The sequence below is a fragment of the Cucumis melo genome, chromosome 7, assembly GCF_025177605.1.
Source record: "Cucumis melo cultivar AY chromosome 7, USDA_Cmelo_AY_1.0, whole genome shotgun sequence".
Classification (NCBI taxonomy): Eukaryota; Viridiplantae; Streptophyta; class Magnoliopsida; order Cucurbitales; family Cucurbitaceae; genus Cucumis; species Cucumis melo.
This window is the reverse complement of record NC_066863.1, coordinates 28,183,563-28,203,461: the sequence shown is the minus strand read 5'-3', so window position 1 is coordinate 28,203,461 and position 19,899 is coordinate 28,183,563. Positions and strand designations below refer to the sequence as shown.

General features: G+C 28.4%; 2 protein-coding genes and 1 non-coding gene across 3 annotated transcripts; all 3 read right to left on the bottom strand.

Moving 5' to 3' along the window:
• Positions 1 to 457: 457 nt before the first annotated feature.
• Positions 458 to 530, bottom strand: TRNAE-CUC (transfer RNA glutamic acid (anticodon CUC)). Its single transcript has one exon. It is a non-coding gene; the product is annotated as a tRNA-Glu (tRNA).
• Positions 531 to 822: 292 nt separating this feature from the next.
• On the bottom strand, positions 823 to 6,531 carry LOC103494648 (potassium transporter 5). The gene is made up of 8 exons (XM_008455940.2): positions 6,372 to 6,531; positions 5,585 to 6,053; positions 4,704 to 4,742; positions 3,689 to 3,949; positions 3,521 to 3,573; positions 3,143 to 3,257; positions 2,209 to 2,986; positions 823 to 1,677 (listed from the first exon to the last, which is right to left on the bottom strand). The coding sequence occupies exons 1-8, from the start codon at positions 6,510 to 6,512 to the stop codon at positions 1,170 to 1,172; spliced, it is 2,364 nt and encodes a 787-aa protein (XP_008454162.2). The 5' UTR covers positions 6,513 to 6,531; the 3' UTR covers positions 823 to 1,169.
• Positions 6,532 to 14,495: 7,964 nt separating this feature from the next.
• Positions 14,496 to 15,540, bottom strand: LOC103494646 (ethylene-responsive transcription factor LEP-like). The gene has a single exon (XM_008455938.2). The coding sequence runs from the start codon at positions 15,479 to 15,481 to the stop codon at positions 14,801 to 14,803; it is 681 nt and encodes a 226-aa protein (XP_008454160.1). The 5' UTR covers positions 15,482 to 15,540; the 3' UTR covers positions 14,496 to 14,800.
• Positions 15,541 to 19,899: the final 4,359 nt, after the last annotated feature.

Genomic DNA, 19,899 nt, shown 5'->3' with positions numbered 1-19,899 from the left:
GTGTTTTTAGGCTAAATATTGTTGGGATTTGGTGTCTCTTGATTATAGGCTAAATATTGTTGAAATCCGCCTTGTATTATCTCAAAGTTGAATGTAAAAACCTAGATCTATGTATATGTATATATGTTCTGCTACCATCGTCCCAGATCTATTCCCAGCGTGAAAGCTGACAAAGTTGACCCTGCACACGTTTGTTGCTTCACCCGATAAGAGAAACTCTTCACCATCTCAAAGACTCGTATCTTTAGTTGAACCTTTGTTCTTTATTATGTGGTTAATCTACTACCCTCCTGACTGCAGACAATAAATGAGGAACTAATCAAGGCTGACTCTCGTTGAAATAATTAAAACAAGTAAAATCATAGAACTCCAAAATTTTATTCCTTATTATTCAAACGAACAAATTCCATCGAACACAGAAGAAGAAGGAAAAATTAAATAAAAAAAAAAAAAGGATTTCCGTTGCCGGGACTTGAACCCGGGTCTCTCGGGTGAGAGCCGAATATCCTAACCAACTAGACTACAACGGAATTTGATCTTCCAGTTCATGATATCTAAATCTTTCTGTGTTTAAAAGTAATATTTGGTTTCTTTCCAAAAAAATCGCATACCTGCATTCATATACCTAGGATCACTTTCTCCCATAAATAATATGTGATTTTCTTTGGATTTCTGATAATATCTCCTTACCAATTGAATGTTCGATCTCTAAATGATCTCAACTACAAAAACTTATAACTTAATAAGGATCATCCCCAAACATGAACATAAATTATTGGCTTTCACTATATATTAACTAAGCATATATAAATTAAAGAGAAATTATCAAAAGGAATACTATATTTCAGCTCTATATAAATGAGATTGCAAATTTGTCGGACTAATAGAAGCCGGCATTCAAATTGTGTCGATTTCATTCAATAATATATTTTCTCTTACGGAAGAAGTTTATTCGAACAACACCAACAATGAAATGCTTCTTCCAGAGACTATACACACGTTTATGGTATAACTTTTCTTTAGTACTATAACGAGTGGAGAGGTCTCGGACCTCTAAATACGAAAGTCATACAAATACCACTTTAATCCAACACACTTGGTACCACTTCAAAATTACAACCTTTAAGTATAATACAATAAACAAACACTTGTATGTTTTCTTTTGGGGGTCATATTTCATAAGTCATTCCAACCCTTAAAAGCCTAGTACGTGGAATCTCAAGAACATTCTCTCCCTGCCTGAAGTTCTTCCTCAAGAAACTATAACCATAATTAACCACCATTTTCTTAAACAATGAAGATTTTGGTTCAGCCACTACTTCTGCTTCTCCCAGCAAGTAAACCACTCCTTTTTTCATCGCTTTCTCTATAAATGCCACCTCTTCCTCCACTGCAGCCACTCCTAGTACTTGACGATCAGCCGTTCCATTTGACGACCCCCTCGATTTTGTCGATGCACCGACTGGCTGAATGGAGCCTGACGAGCGGCGAGACGAATGATTTGCCACTTCGGCAGATACCGTTTCACCTTGGACATGCACTGTTGCGGCTGAAACTGGCGGGTCAATTGGTACACCTTCTAGCATTATATGTTCTTGGCGTATGAATTGTATCAAGCTCCCAACCAACTGCCGCTCAAACTCATCAGAGCCGATTACTATGTCTTTATATCCATATCTGGTTCAAATTTTACAAATAAAAAAAGATTAGGATAAGTATACATCCGTGTTAATTAGTTTCTGGTTGAAAAAAATTAGTTTTGAGACGTAATTTCATGTGTATTCTAATAATTATCACTTTCACCTTCCTTTTGAGTTTAGTGATGATCGATCATTTAACATCATTCATATATATCAACATATGCAAATGAACCTAGGGTTAAGAATATGAATAAAATGATAGGGTTAAATTATAAGTTTAGTGAGAAGTTTTCGATTTGTTTCTTGTACCCTTATTTGGCTTAATTAATTTACTTTATTATATACACTTCCATTTTCATGATTAATATATAAGTTTGTAAACTTTTTAGATTTTGAATCTAAATTGGTTCTGAAGTCTTTTGCCATCGTTAAAAAAAAAAAAAAAACAATTGACAGACTTATTAAACAAATGATGTTATATTAAACACAAAACAACTATTTAAAAAATTAAGTGTACAGCAACGTTTTTAAAGAATTGTAAGTATAATAGTGATTTAGCAGAACGTACCTGACAACACATCGAAACATACGATACTCCTTCGGCTCCACTTGGCGAAACAAAAACCGTTCGTCGGGTGCGACTTTGCTGATTGGAATGGACTTGATGGAGACGAAGACGATAACGGAGTGAACCGAAGGAATACTAGAAATGAAGTGAGGGAAAATGGGAGGAATACCTTGAACCAACTCGGAGTAAAGAAGGCCAATTCCAGGGATTCGGTTAACATCAGGATTATTAGCTAAATCAGTTATATACCCACTAGAAACCTTATTATTAAGTTCAAAAATGTATCTTTCCCTATGAACATAATGCCACACAACCATGATAGTCATGAGAAAAAATGCAAGAACAAGAGGGAGAAACCCGCCTTGAGTGAACTTGTAAAGAACCGACGAGAAATAGAGAAGTTCGATAGAGCCAAAGATGAGAATGAACAAAACTATCAACCAAATACTCGTCTTCCAAATGACGATCATGATGAGAGAAACCATGGCAGTAGTCATGATCATGACGGTGACAACGGCAATGCCGTAGGCGTGACCGATGTTATCAGTGGTTTTGAAGGCAGCGGTTACGATGACACATGCTATCATTAGAAGGTAATTGATCTCTGGGATGTAAACTTGGCCTTCATATTTGGGTGAAGTGTGGATTACTTTTACTCTTGGGAAGCAACCTAAAGCTAAAGATTGTGATATTATGGCAAATGCTCCTGAGATCATTGCTTGACTTGCTATGATTGAAGCCGCTACTGCAACTACGAATGTTGGCCAGTATAAAGGATCTGCATATCCAATTCTTCATTAAAACGACAACAGAGACGTTTGTGGTCGATAGTTTTGATGTATTTATAAATATTTTAATTTATTTTGCTACATTTGAAAAACAATTTTATTAAAAATAAATAAGAATGTAATTGTGAACATGATAATCGATATACCTGGAACGGAGTCATAGAAAGTATTGCCAACATGGTCTGGGAATTTTCTTAGATATGCAGCTTGCCCACTGTAAGCTGCTAATAAAGCAGGAAATACAATGGAAGAGAAACTAATCTGCAAAATTTCACTCATACTATATTACAAAACACATGCCAAATTAATACTATACTATAAAGTCATTGAACACTTCTTCAAAAGTAATAATTAATAGGTTTCTGGACTTTCAATTTAATTTTGTGTAAGCGTTATAAAATTCACAAATGTACTATCTGTTAAGTGTGGTTGGCTTATTAAACACAAAACAAATGCTTAGTTTACACTGTTGTACTTTTAATAAAAATCAGTTCCAAATCTTTGATTTAAACGTACAAATTTACCTGGATAGCTCTAACATTGAAGTGACCCAAATCAGCAAACATGGCCTCAGTCCCTACACAAATATATAAGTATATATATGAACATGAATTGATCAAGAGTAGTTAATGAAAAAGAAAAAGAGAATTAATTAGTGAAAAGAGAAAAGAAAAGTAGAGAGAGAGAGGAACCTGTGATGCAAAGAAAAACACCACCAAGAGAAACCCAGGCTTCTTTGCCATTTCTTTTGAAATAATCAAAGATATATTTAGGGTTAAAAGCTTTAAGAACAGAAGGGTCATGCTTGAACAAATTGAAAAGGCCAATTCCACCGATGAATGCAAACCAAGTAAATATTATTGGAGCAAATGAGAATCCCACTTTGTCAGTTCCAAATCTTTGAATGCAGAATAGAATTACAAGAATTGCTACTGAAATCCCCACAACTGCATCTGTACACTTAAATCAATCATATTATTATTATTCAATCACCGCCACATGATATGATATATACATAAAAATGCAAAGACACAGTATGATCTAGTTGAGTTAATTTCTTATTGACGATCAAACTCTAATACTTAATAATAAATTTAAGTTACTATAACCTTTTAGTTTCAAGCATTATTTAAATCCTAGACTATAACAACATATGATTATTATATTTTAACAAAACTTGCATACATAGTTGATAGTTTATTAATTGTGAGGACAGGTTTATATTATTTTAACAAACCTTGCATACATGGTTTATTCTACAAACACCAACTAGATGCCTTTTGTTTTTTTCTTTCCTTACAATTAATTAAGGAGGAACAACTTCCTATGTTATATTAATTAAGGTTTATCATGTACTGTCACGTCCTATGTTTTGTGGTCAACTTTTGCACGTTAATAAACAAAAATTTAAGGTCTTAGAAGTCATATATATAGAAAATTCAGAAGGTGATTGAATAATAAACAAATACCATTGTGTTTCTCATCAAGGTTTTAATCAGTTTGAATTACACGTTACGTTGAAAATAATAATGATAATAGAAGTACTGATGTAGACATCTTATTTATATTAACTGGTTTTGATTAAAACAATAAGTGAGAACTTAATTATACGAATATTCTGAAAAGAATAAAAGTGATGAAGCACTGATAATCCAAAATTAATTATTTTTAAGGACTAAATTTCCAATTAAAAAAAGTCAATCGTACCTGTTCCTAGTGAACTGATTCCACTCACTGCTGAGAGTACTGCACAGATCGAACAAAATAATTAAATTTCAACTTTATTTGTTTGTATATATATATTTCATTTAATTTGAGGAATTTTGTGGAAGAGATTTTAGAAACTAAGATATAAAACAAATTCATGTTTTTAATTTTCTGTTTATGAGGAAACATTTAAAAGAACAGAAATAAAAATTTTGAATTACTTTTTCTAATTTTATTTTCAAAACTTTGCTTTCTTTTCTATGGTAATAAGAAAAAAAATGAGGTCGAGAGATTAGGAGATAATCCAAACATCACTGAACATAAAATAATCATAATTTTTTAAAAAAACCTGTCTTAAAATAACGAATATCGGAATTTAGATAATCTTTTTGGGATTAAAATATATATACTACTTTTTTGGCATATGTAATATAGAATTTTATTTCTTATAATTTCGATCATTCTTAAATTTAGTTTCTCATGTCTTTTTATAAAAATCGATTAACAATCAATAATTTTCATCTGAGAAAATATAATACATGAATATGCTATTACAATTTATAACGAAAATATTGACAAATAACAAAAAGTTTTTTAAAAAAAAACTAACGAAAAAATGTTATTTTCAAATATAAAAAAATAAATCAATATATTTACAAAATAAAATAAGATATCACAATCTATCGATCGTGATAATTGAACACACATATATATCTTGATAAATGTCTATTACGGCTAATTAGATAAATCGTGATATTTTGTTATATTTGTAATATTTTTAATATTTTTGTCATTTAAATAATTTTTCGTTCAAATAAAAAAGTGGTAATATAACCTAAGTTTTTCACAATAATGTATTAGCGATTAGAGATCTAAATTACCGGAAATAGATGGAGTGAGAACTCCATCACCAATAACCATGGAAGTTCCAGCAATAGTGACGAGAAAGAGAACAATTTTTGCAAACATACTGTTCTCAAGTTTCTCCTTCACCTTTTGAGACCTTCTCAGATTAGAAGGCAGAACAAGCTGATAATTAGAGAGCTCTCTATCCTCCGGCTGTTCGTTTGGAATCAACCCTACTTTCACGTAGCGGCACAACAATGAGTAAAGGGCAAATGTTCCACCATCACCATTGTCATTTGCCCAAAGCACAATGAACACATACTTCAACAATGGGATCAATGCTATGGTGTAGATTATCAGCGATAGAACTCCGATCACGTCGTCTGTGTTCTCGATACCGTTGCTGAACGTGCTTGCATACACGTACAACGGTGATGTCCCGATGTCGCCGTACACCACTCCCACGCTCTGAAATGCCAAACTCAATGTTCGTTGCCAATTTACCTGATAACCCATATAAAAAAAAAAAAGCTTTAGCTAATAAGTTACTCATTACTTATACGATAAATCTAATTAATCAATCTCCTTTAGAAGTTGGTGCCTTGAGTTTTGGTTATTATATATAGTTAATGAGTTATAACTATTTGAAACGAATAAACCCCATTTGAAAAAAAATAACTTTTTGCTCTTTAAAAATACTTTTAATCAAGAAAAATAAATTTTAATGGAATAAAAATTCTATCTAAAACGTATAATTAAAGAATAAATATGATTAACCATGTAATTTAGAATTTTATGGGTACAGAAGATAGATTTTCATACAGTGGGGAGTCGATGGGCGGCAGTGGCAGGAACCCGACCAGCCTCAAGATTGAGCGAGTCGACACGGCGGAGGGTTGCCCATGAGGACTTTCTTCCTTTCAATTTCTTGGTGCCTTCTTCCCCTACTTTCTCCTCTCCCATTTTTTTCCCTTCACTGCCTTGTACTGTGTGGCCTTTCTTTGTGTTGCTTGGGCTTTCGTATTTATAATATAAAATGATGTAAATTGGTAAGTTTTAGGAATTATTTAGTTGCAATTATTACTTTGATAATATCATATATTATATGTTCTTCCAATAAAATATAAAGTCAACTATATTATTTAATTTTGTAGCTACGTGACAATTACTCGATCTAATTAGGATATTTAATAACAATCCTTTGACTAAAAGGGTTTGGTGATATACATCGTACTACGACCTTTCTTTCATTATATTGAGTATTTTTGCAACTTTATTTGAAAATTATTTTGCTACACCTCGGGATTGACAAACAAATTAATTAATTAATTATTAAGTGATGACGATAATGTTAATTTGATTCCAGGATTCGAGTTACTTTGCAAAAAATTCTATGTTCATTCTAATTTTGGTCGATAATTCAATTAAGTATTCTTTAATTATTCGATTGTCTCACATTCATTTGTTTTTTTCTTCAAATATTGAATTTGTCCCTATGTGAGTTTGAATTTTTCTTCATTTATATTATTTTTATTATAAATTTTGAAAATATATACCCATATTTTATTTTATTTTTTTTTTATTGAAGTTAAAATCATTATTTAATCATTTTTAATAAAAAAATAATTTTAAAAGACTAAATTTAATATTTATTGGACAAATGAAAAAGTACAGAACATACTAAAATTAAATAAATAAGAAAAGAAATGAAGATGAAAATGATATTCTAATAGTTATTTAATTTTGAGTACTATTTACCTCTTCAAATTTAATTTCTATTTGAATTACTATTTTCAAATATAGTAAATTTGCTATTTAATTTTGATCGAGGTACTTTGCCTGAATTTGCAAAAAAAATATATGCTTATTTTAATTTTCCTCAATAATTCCGTTTAAGTATTCTTCAAATTTGTCCCTATGTGAGTTTGATTTTCTTTCAACAATTAATTAATTTGCTTCTAATATACTACGGATTATTCTAACGATGTACTTTTATCGATCATAAAGAATAGTTCATTTTAGTTAATATCTATATCATTATTATTATAAATTTTAAAAATATATTCACGAATGTTAGAATCGTTATTTAATCATGGACTAAATTTAATATTTATTAAAAATACCTAAAAGACTTTTGGATAGATGAAAACGTATAGGTCTCGAATATATTAGAAAATATGAAAATCAAAATAATATTTTAATAGTTATTTTAGTATTCAAATTTTAGCGGATTACATTTCTACGATTTAGCCCTAATAAATTTTAAATTAATTTATATTTTAATTGTCCTTTTTCAAATATAATAATTGATTAAACCGAAATCTTTTCAAATATAACAAAATTTTAGAATCTACTCGGAAGAAGAAAGATTCAAATGGCTCATAAATTTTCTTAACCGGCAACAAAATTTTAGAATCTATGAATTTTTATATTGATGATTTTGAAATCGTGCTAATTTTGTAAATATTTTCTTTAGCAGATTTGTTATTTAAAATAATTTTTAAAATTTTAAAAACATAGGTTTAAAAAATATCAACGTAGATTACATGTTTCAAATAATAATAAAAAATAACCAAATCATTTAGATGGATAAATAAACATTGTACACTAACTAAGATAATTTATTAAAAAACGAAAATGTCCAATATCAATTTCATATCATTAATGAGATTTTTTTAGTACAACATCTACAAATGGACTTCAAAAGAGATAATATACCTGACATATAATTTAGTAACTTTAACGTAATACTAACTAGAGCAAAGACTTTTCTATTTAATACTAAACATTTATTTTTATTATATTTTAATTGATAGCCAAAATGAGCAGCTCGTTTTGATCTTACATAACACTTAATATTATTGATCTCGAAGTTAGATATTCAATTTTCGCTTAGATTATTAATATAAATTCATTTGTATAGTTGGTTTTTTTATCTACTTATTTATTTAATAATTATGATTGAAATGATATTTCAATTTTGATATAAAGTCAAATTTTATTAATTTAAAAGAAAAGTTTATGCATTATTTGTTAGGATTCTTAATCAATATATAGTGACAAAATTGATTATTGCCAAGACTACATATATTATGTCAAAATAATCAATTCACAACTTTAGGATGTGTATTTTTTTTTCTAAAATAATGTGTTAATAATTTTACTATTTTTATTACATGAGTTTTCACCATTTTCTCTCTCTCTCTCTCTCTCTTTTTTTTTTATCTTAATTACTAAAATGCTCTTATCATAATTAGTTATTCCTTATTGCTTTTTATTATTAATTTTGAAGACATAAATGTTTTCTTTATGTAATTTATTTTCAAATTATTATAATTAATTAAGGTCTAAGAAGAAACTCACAAACATATTATTTTCATATTAAATCTTCTTGTTTGGATCAAAAATTGCAAAATACATCCAATATTGCTTGTTTTGTTTTCTAATAGACCATAATAAAGCAAAATATTTCTAAACATATCAAAATCCTACTATATTTTGCATTCAAATATTTACTATATTTTTATACTTTTATTATTTAGAAATAAATAAAATTAAAGTAAGGGACATTTTCAACCAAATGAATCGAAATATTTAGAAAATATAGGAAATCTTTATATTCATTGTTTGCATCAGTGTTTGTTCGTATTTATTATTAATAGAATCTAAAATTTTGTTAATTCGTCGTTAACATCAAAAAAAATTTAGGTTTCTTTTTGTTTCTACACATTAATTTTTTTTAAGTTAAAACAACATTAATTTCATACGTGAAAGTTAATTTTAAAACTATTTTTTTCTTTTCAGTATTTTTTTTTAAAAATAATTTTATAAACAATACTTCTACTGTCTACTTTCAACTTGCTTCCTTTGTTCTCAACATTATACCAACGGTTTAAGAAATCATATCAAAATTTGATAACTAAAAAAGAATAACGTAACTTTCAAAAGGTTTGTTTTTGTTTTTAAAATTCAACTAAGAACTTAACGATTGTATCTAAGAAAGATGCAAATTACGGTAAAACATGAAAAAAAAATCTTTTATTTTCAAATATACAAAATGATTTTCCAAAATGGAGTTAAATTTCTCTCTTAATTTATTTAAAAGATGCTTTGGCATAGGTCATGCACTCCAATATCTCATCCAAATAAACCATTGAGACACTCACTAAATGAAACACCTAAGTATATATATATATATATATATATATATATATATCAATAAATTCCCTTTAAATTAAAATCAAACTCATACCTATTAGAATAACTTAGACTTTTCTTTTTTAATATATCCAATTGAGGATATTAAATAAAATATAATTACAATTGATGAGTTAAAAGATAAAATTATAAGAGGCAATAAAATAAAAAGGTATTAATTATCAAAATGAAAAAAAGAATAGAAAACATAAAAATAATTTAAAAAAACAGCACATAATAATAATAATCAAAGAAGAAAATATTTGAAATGTAAAAGTCAAAAAAATGAGAGAGGTGGAGTCCCCAATTTAATTTGTTTGGTTTTCAAAACCTCAACGATAAGGACATAAGAAATCATTACCATTTGTTTTACATTAAATTAATGACAATTATTAACAATAATGCAGAATTAATTAAGGTTTAAATTAGGAATTTGGAATAATAATGTCAATTCCAATTAATATGAAAAATCACTCTACCTCCCTCAACTTCAACTTAGTTTGATTAAGACCTTCAACACATGAGAGGTTTGAATTATTAAATTTGTGTTGATATGTCGACATTTACGTAAATATTTCTATATTTCTGTAAGTTCCACGTTGATATGAGAATGAAGTATATTGAAGTTTTCGAGTGTGTTTAGATTACTTTTAGAGTGTTTAAATTTGAAAAAAAGAAAATCGTTTTGAAAAAATTTGAGGTGTTTGATAATTTCTCAAGATGCATTCCTAAAAAACGAGATTGAAAATAATAAATATATTTTAAAGGAAACACTCCGTATCAAATTTTGAGAAAATTATGTATATATAAACACTTATAAAAAGATAAAACAAAGTTTATAAGCGTTTAAATTTTAAACTTATTTTAAAGAAAATGTATTCTTAAAAAATATTTTTTTTATAGATAACACAAATGTACTCTTCATCGTTTCCTAAAATTTTTAGGTAAGATAAAACGTTACTAATGTTAATAAACACATAAAATATAATATTTTATTAGTTTGAATATTTCCTTGTTTTGTTTTTGTAACCTTTTAGAAATATTTGTCCCCATCAACATTTTATTGATGTCATTTTCATTCGTATTTTGATAAAATTGAAACGTCGACATTTTATTTTCGTCAAACGTTGATTATTAGAGAATATGAAATATATTAAAAAAACACATTTTTTAGTTTTAAATTTTTTTAACAATATGTACTCTTGGCTCTCTAAGTGTTAAAAAAATGTACATTATATCTCGTTTCGATTCCATATTATTGGATATTCACCAAATTTGTTTAGATCTTATTGATTCAAATCGTATATATCTTCTCCTAGCTAGTTAAGAATTCTCGTTGTAATCTCTCTTATTCCCACCCTACATTTATATGGGTGCTTTGTATTCTAATTATCCATCAACCAAGTTTATAATATAACCCAAGACTCTACCTTAATAGAGCAGGGGCCAGGATGAAGGATGAATTTTGGATATAGTTAAACAATGAGAAGGGTCCGGTGGAAAGCGTACCAATAATGCCATTGTGAGTAGTAGTAAGGGGCGGGTCGGTCAGTCGCTACCTATGTCCTCGCCATTGTACTCAGGGGTACGGTTAATAAGTTTAGGTTGATCAAATCGTTTGTCAAGTGAGCATTGCATTCTCTATCAGATAACAAAAAATTATTAGATGATAATGCACCATATGACTATGTTTAAGAGATTAGAAGTATTAGATATATGGATTATAAAACTTAAATCCAAAAACATATTTACAACTAAATAATTAACCACATAATTTATAGACTAATACCAACACAGATCGGACAATTTTGAAAACCCTAATAATAGTTCTTATCTTTTCTCAAATGGAAACTGAAGGTTTTAGTTTCCATGTTGAGTTGGATTTGAAAACGAACCATTTTTGGAAAACAATTCATTGGGCTGTTTATGAAACACATGGTGATCAGGTTGGTTAGGTCATTTGTGTAATTGGGCCTATTCGGATACACTATTATTGAAATAAATGGTGAGGTTTAGTTCATTTAGTGTTGAATTATTCGATCTCTAAAGGCTAATCTAATGATAACATTAAGAATGTTTTTTTGAAAAATAATATTAAGAGAATTATTATTGTAGGTTTAATTATATATATAACAAAAAAAAAAACTAATAGTAAGATATTTTGATGCACACCTATGTTCTTTTTAACTTCGTATCGGTTTAAATTTAAGGGTTTTCTCAGCGCTCTTACTCCACAACAAATGTTAAAAATAGGATGGCTAAGTCATTCCAAGCCCAACCCTTAAAATTATAATTAAACCATGGATTAATAATGGTGTGTTTAGAATATATTTTTAAGTGTTTAATTTAAATTATAAATTATTTAAAATAATTATGACAACTATTTAGAATAGCTTTTTAAAGTTCAATTTAAACAATTTTCATAAAATAAATTTTTTAATATAAATGAGTTTTTGAAAATAAAATATTGCTATATTTGAAAATAACATTATGAAATAAAAATTATAAATTTCTATTAGAAAAAGGATAGGAAACTCTAAAATAATTAACAATTACATTTGAAAACAAATATAAATTTTGATTAACTTTCCTCCATACCTATTCCAAATATGAAAACAAAGTTTTATGATTAAATTCAAAAAAATAGTTTTATGATTAAATAAATAAATAAATCAAAAGATATTTTAGTTTAAGAAATTAATTAATTTTCTTTTATTGGTTTCCTAATAGAATTTCGTTTTCTATAACCTTAAGGAAATAGGAGAAGTGTTTCTTATAAACATCTTTCATTCTATCGTCGAAATTTCACAACTTCCCATCAATACACAACTCTTTCAACTTAGTCTTCGAATTCATCTAAACCTCGATGGCCGAAGAAATCATTGATACTTGTAGGTATGGTTACTATATGGGTATGTCACTAAGAATAATCGATCCCGTTCTAAGGCGTCAACCACGAAACCAAATTCGAACTCGACGTAACTCGCCAACATTTGTCAAACGAATGGACCTGAATTTCAAACTTCAACTCAAATGCCAACACTTCCAGATATGTGAAATAGAAGGCAATACAAATACAACAACTTTACTTAGTGAACACATAAGTTCACAGCATGCCTTAGCAACTTTAGAACTAATTCCTATCTCCATCTTCAAGCATGGTGACAGAACTTTGAAGCGATTACTTTTTCTGGAGTTTCAGATGTACAGAGACATCATCAACATTGAACTTGTGGTCGACAAAATAATAAATCATTGGGTCAACAAAATTGAAGAAGATCAAGAGAATAGTTGTAGAGTGTTTAGAAAGATTTATCCTCTTGAAATCGTGTTAGAGTTGGTTGTTTTTGAGACAATTCGTGCAATAGATCAACCACAAGTAACGATGATTCCAACACCCAACAATGGTATGAAGAGAATGTTAAACAAAGCAGAAAACAAAGAAATAATGGACTTAGATGATGATGAAAGCCTATGTTGTGTTATTTGTTTGGAGGAAATTAGAAAAGATGAGGAAGGAAGTGAGACATTAGTGTTCCAACTGCCATGTTCGAATATGTTTCATAGGAGAATGTATAAGCAAGTGGTTGAAGACTAGTTGTCTACGTTTTCAATGTCCATAAGCAATTGATTCTATATTAATATTTTAGTGTTTTGTTTTGGTTTATTCTCTTTTTTTTCGAGATAAAAAAACATATCTTTATAGTTCGTGAGATATGAAGTGAGTGCAAATGATATGTCATTGAACGTACCGATATGATTTTCATCTTTTTATCTTCGTATGATTAATTACTGTCATTTGTTTTTTTTTTTCCTATTTGTCCTTGAATCTTTACAAGGAAATTTTTAATAATTCACTTTCATTTGATATGTGATAAACATTTATTTTTCTTATTTAAGTCTATATTAAATACTAATTTATTGGTGCATGAATATGTAAGTGAAAGAAAACTATCTCCCTATTCATATATAAATCTCGTTCAGTGTCACTAACGATTTTCACTACATCCAAGTTGGTTCGTATTTTAATCTTGAAATCATGGGACAGAGAAATATGAGATATGATATAGAAACCCCCTCCATAGTCAACATTGAGACACCCAAACCATTCAGGCCTCTTGTATGTTTGAAGTCAATGATTGACCCACACACATTAATTCCATAAACATCTCATGTTATAAGTCTGAAATTGAACTATTCTTTTCTTCATAAAATCTCAATTAGTCCATTCAAAGATTCTTCCAAATGATATAATCCAATAAAACAGTTCCACTATTCTATTAAAAAAGAGTTAATTAAATATATAAAATGTCGATTACTGCATATAGAACAACGTCAGAAGAATCACTTTCTTAACTATGACCCTTTTCAAAAGGGGATAGAGAATGGAAGTAGTTATCATTTTCTTTCATTTTTTTAAAAATGAGAAAAGTCTATCAAACCAAAAGAATACAAAATGCATAAACATATATAATTATTATACCAACCAATATATATATATATATATATATATATATATAATCTACCAACTGTACTTGTATCGTTGAGTGTTTCTTTTGCTGCATTTGTTTTGCAGTCGTTATAGAAAAAATTCCTTAAGAAAAGAGAAAAATGTCAAACATCTAAGTGAGTGAGTGAGCTGTGCAAGAAGATAAGTATAAGTACTTAAGATAAAATCATAACAATAAATTATAAAGATAAAGTGAATGCTTACAAATATGAAAAAGAAGAAAGAAAGCATGTGAGAGAAAATCGAAGTAATTGTTTAATAATTTAATAATTTAAAACTCATAATGACAATGTTGGAACAATGGTTACAAGCACACACACAGAGTGGGCATGGTGGTAATATATAGATATACTATACTGATATATCCTCCAAAAATAAATATATATATGTAACATCAGACAGTTTCTCAGCTTTGGGTGCCGCCATTCAATTAGAAAAGAAAATAAACAAAAACAAACACACCTCATGAGCTTAAACAACATTAAACCGATCATAAATTAAGTAGAAGAATATGATATATGAAATATATATAAATATATATATCTCAATAGAAGTAAGTAGATGAGGAACCGAATCCGAAGCTTCCATCAGAACTGGTATCGGGGAAAGGTGGAAAAACCGCGTTCGAATTGAATCCCATAAACGAGGAAGAGGAAGAGGCAGTAGACCAATCAACCATGGCAGCTGCACAGTCATTGTAGGAAGAAGATGCATCAGGTGGGAGCGGAGGGAGTTCGGCGTCATCATGCGTGATGCCATTGTCCATGAAGGCAGTGACGGGTTGATAAGAGTCAGAGTCAGGCAACCAGTCGTTACCGGGGAATGAACTCGTGGTGAAAGGGTCAAAGCAGAGGTGGTTAGGTTGAGACGTAGGAGTTGGAGGGTAGAGTTGAGATTCGTCAGGAGAGATAATGGAGGTAACGGAGGAGCCATGAGGCATGTCTGAGTAGACGAAATTGGTGCGAGCCTTGGAGCCACGCATGGACCGAGCGGCTCGATCGTAGGCTAAGGCAGCGTCTTCGGCGGTGTCGAAGGTGCCAAGCCAATGTCTTTCTTTAGTGGAAGGGTCTCTAATTTCAGCAGCATATCTACCCCATGGGCGCCTTCTAACACCAAGAAATCTAGTGGGTTCTTGTGGAAGAGGTTGTTGGTGGTCTTGTTGCTTTGATTTTCTTGGCTTAGATGAGGAAGAAGGGGAATTGGTTTTGGAGCTTTTGAAGTCCATAGGGGATCAAATTTTGAATAAACAAACACAACACAAAAAAAGGGGGAATAATAATATTATAGGCCTTGTTTTAGGGGGAGTTGCATGTTGTGGGGAGGGGCTTAAATAAGCCATATTAATGTAATAATTAAATATATATCTATATATATGTATATTATATATATATGACCTTTTTTTTTTTTTTTTGCTTTTTTCTTTTTTCAAACAAATCTTTTCCCACCACATTCATGTTTTATATAATATTACACAAAAACTCAATGAGGAAAACTCCATAATAGTGGGACCCAAGTAACTATGCATGATAATTATTGGTCATGTATAAATCAAACATATGTGAAAAGGTATTTGCATGTGATACCTCTCAATTCAAAATTCTCTTAGCTTTTTTTTTTTTTTAATTTATATAAATTGGAAATTAATATTAAATTAATGATACCAAGTAACTAAGGGGAAACTTCTAGTCATGGTGGTATTATATATGTTCTCTCCCTATACTTTTAAATTAATTCACAAATAATTATATGTGGTTAGAAACACTAAAAGAGTAGTTATACTCAAATGAGTATTACTTGGGTGGAGCATCGATCTTTGCACCCAATTTCATGCCCTTCTATCTATAATAAATAAACATCTCTTTTTAGGGAAAAAAAAATTGGACTTCCGAGTAAACTTATTTGCTTAAGTTTGGATTGTATGATGCATTTAAGTATATTTTCTACGTGTTATAATTGTTTGTAGTATAACTTTTTTAACAAAAAAAACTAGCGGAAGAAGAATTAGTTGATGCACCTAAATATCTTAAATCAAAAGGAAGACAACACATTACGTATATTGAATTTAAAAAGAAAAATATTCGTAAGATAGGAATGATTAGAAGATGTAGCGAAACGTTCCAACTAGGTTGGCATCTTCTAGCATCATCAACACACTTTGGAACTAAAAATGATGCATTCGAAAATGATAAATATTGAATTATGGTTTGTGATTTGATCATTATTATTCACTAAATTAAATTGAATATCATATTCTTAGAAAAAGTTATTATTGTTGCATTAGGTGGTTCTAAGGGCCAACTTAATCCTCTTGATTATAAAAGGTTAAGTGCTAACAATTCTAAAAAGTAGACATTTAAAACTAATAAAATTATATACTTTCAAATAATTATTCAAAAGTTTCAAGCAATATTTTCAACCACAAGTCTGAATTATTTTTGTTTGATATATTACACATGTCAAAAAGTTTAATCCCTTAAGATAAAGAGATATCTAGAAACTATGAATGAGTTTTCACATGCCTCTTTAAGACCTCATGGATGACTAAAATCACTTTTTTTCACCCCCCCCAAAATGGTAGAGTTTAGTTAAAAAAAAAAATTAAGTGTGAAATTACATTAAAGAAAATAAACAAAACAGAAAACAAAAACTTTTGATAATCCTAGTGGTTTAAGGAAATTTTAATAATAAGTAAAAATCATATATTTGTTTGGTCAAAATCACTTGAAATTAAATTATTCCTAACATAATAATAATGATTAATTAACTAAAGTTTTTAGTAATCAAAGCTTCTACTTGATCTACATGGCATTTTCAAACTATTTTTTGATGGGATTAATTAGATGAAATTTGTCCCAAAAAGTAATTTGAATCCAATCCTTTCTTGTATAACTATTCATGATGTCAATTGCTAAAAAGAAAAAGAAAAAAAAAGAAAAAAACTTTGTATTATTATAAACAATCACTTTCTAAATCTAATTAACTTTATTTTCTTTTTCATTTTAATTATCTGAATTAAAAAGAGTTAACTTTCTTCTTAAGTAGCCCAACAGATTTGACATTTTATTTACAAATATTAATGATCCCACAAACATGATTAATTTCTTCATAATTTATAAATAGAGAAACTATATATAATTATGGAATTAATAAATTGTAGAAAAGAGTATTATATAATTTGAAGGTATATATATATATATAGTCAATGATTTTATATAGTCAAAACCATGAATGAGGAAATGATCTGATCCACTTGATAGCCATTACAATTGCATGTTCTCCATCAATCAGCTAATAATTATTAACCAAAGATGATATCTTTTTTTAATTTTAGAAGCTAAAAAAATAACTATTATTATTATATTTAAATAAATAATAACATTTGAAAATTAAAAGTATGAGAGTTCTAAATATTAATGATGATAATCATCAATAAAGCTAACTAACTAATTAATTATAAATTCCTTTCCCTATCAAAAATTAGGTTAAATAATTTAAGATTAAAAGACTGCCCAATCATGATTTGTGTACTAATCAAATCGCTAAAACTCACATAATTCAATCAAAGAATCATACGCATGCAAACCCCTTCAAAGAAACTTTATCAAAATCCACGATAATAAAAAAAAAAAAAAAAAAAAAAAAAAAGTTAAAATATCATTTTTCGTTCTCGTATGTTGAAGTTTGTTCAATTGTGATCTATATACGTATACTTAAGAAAATTGTTTTAAATTTACAAATATATCAAAATTTTATTTTCTTTCGGCGTCTATCACTAATGTAAGATGTGTCTATCGCAATCTATAACCAATAGAAAATAAAATTTTGTTGTATTTATAAATAAATTATCTTATTAACCTATATTTTGAAAATATCCCTACTTTTATTCATTCAAATTTTAATTTAATTTATATATTTAGAATAAACTTTAAATATAATATATCAAAGTTAATTTTTATCGAAATTCATTAAATAATAATATAGGTTAAATATAAAAGCATTTTCAAATATAGTAAAATAAATTATAATATTTACAAGTTACTATTAAATTTTTATTACTATTTATTAATGTAACTGATATAAGTATATCAGTGTCCATCAATGTCTATCACTGATAGAGTATGAAATTTTGTTATATTTTGTAAATATTCTATCAAATTCGTCATTTTTATAATTTGTGAAAATATATATTTTGAAAATTAATAAAAATCCGAATACATTTTTTTAAATTTGTTTTTATGAAAAAACATGACGCACCAAATGATTGCCTCTAAGGCTAAAACAAATTAGATGGATCTATTCAAATGTGACCATATCATTTCCTTCATCATTTCAAACATCTTCTTCACACCTTGTGGCTTTTTCCCCCTTCCTTTTAGTTTTTGCATGCTCATCATTTTACCTAAATATAAATACGTCAAGGATTATGAAAGGTAAGAAAATTAATTAAAGTAAGTTCAAATACTATAAATCGATCAAATATCTTCATTAGATAGTATATATTTGTTCTTTTGTGTTTTGTTTTTCCTTTATATATTGATTTGTTTAGATAAAAAACCGAACCAATTTTGCAAAAGGAGTAATAGCTCATATATTATAGTAATAGTGTGAGGTAATTTTCGAGTCATCGTTATTGTGTTCGTTGGGTCTTAATTTTTTATATTGAATACACTCGTTTGGGTTTCATATGTTATTTCAATCATTAGCAAAGAAGAGGAGCAATAACAACTTATGCAACTTAATTATTAAAGAGTGTGAGGTCTCTTTATTCTCTCGAGGTGAGATTTCGATCCACATATGATCAATCTTAGAACGACCTAAATAGATATTTGATTAAAAAATTTCATTTATTAGAAGAATATGAATACAAAGAGTTGAACCCACCTCAAAAACCATGGCTTGTGCCCATCAAAACCAAAATCTACAAATTTTCCATATTTTGCGTAGAACTAATGCTTTCATATTTAAAATAAGAAAAAGAAACATCCAAATATCTAAGAAAAAAAAGGTCTCAAAAAAAGTACTAAATAAATAAATTTGATTTTCTTTTCTTTGGTTTTTTTTTGACAAGAGTCATGTTACCCTCTACATGTTACATGAGAGAGAGAGAATATAATTATCTCAGCCATGTGCATCCATTTTGTGCTAAATACAATGATACACTCCACAATCATCTCTTAAATTTTGAAACTTTGATTGGCTTTTTTGTCCTTTAATTAAAATTAAATAAAATTTGATTGGGTTTTAATTTAATTAAGTTAATTAATTAATTAATTAACTAATGTTTTGGGTTTATTATTGTTGATTAGATATAAATTATAACCCCATTGCTTAAATTGTTTGGAAGATCCCCATATGGGGGAAAGGAAACTTAGGTTTGTTGGGTTCCATGTGACATTCACAAAAACAATTTTCATTTCACTTCACAATTTATATCTATTCTTTTAATTCACAAAACTATATTATGGTCGGTTCTTCACCTGATAATTGACCATATCCTTCCTTTTTTTTTTTTTTTTTTAATAACTATAACACCCCATTATCAATCTAAACTCAACTACTACTCATACATTATCCTTCAATTTTATTTTGTTTGTTCCATAATTTACCCGAGCCGTTGGAATATCTTGAATATGATATTTTTTA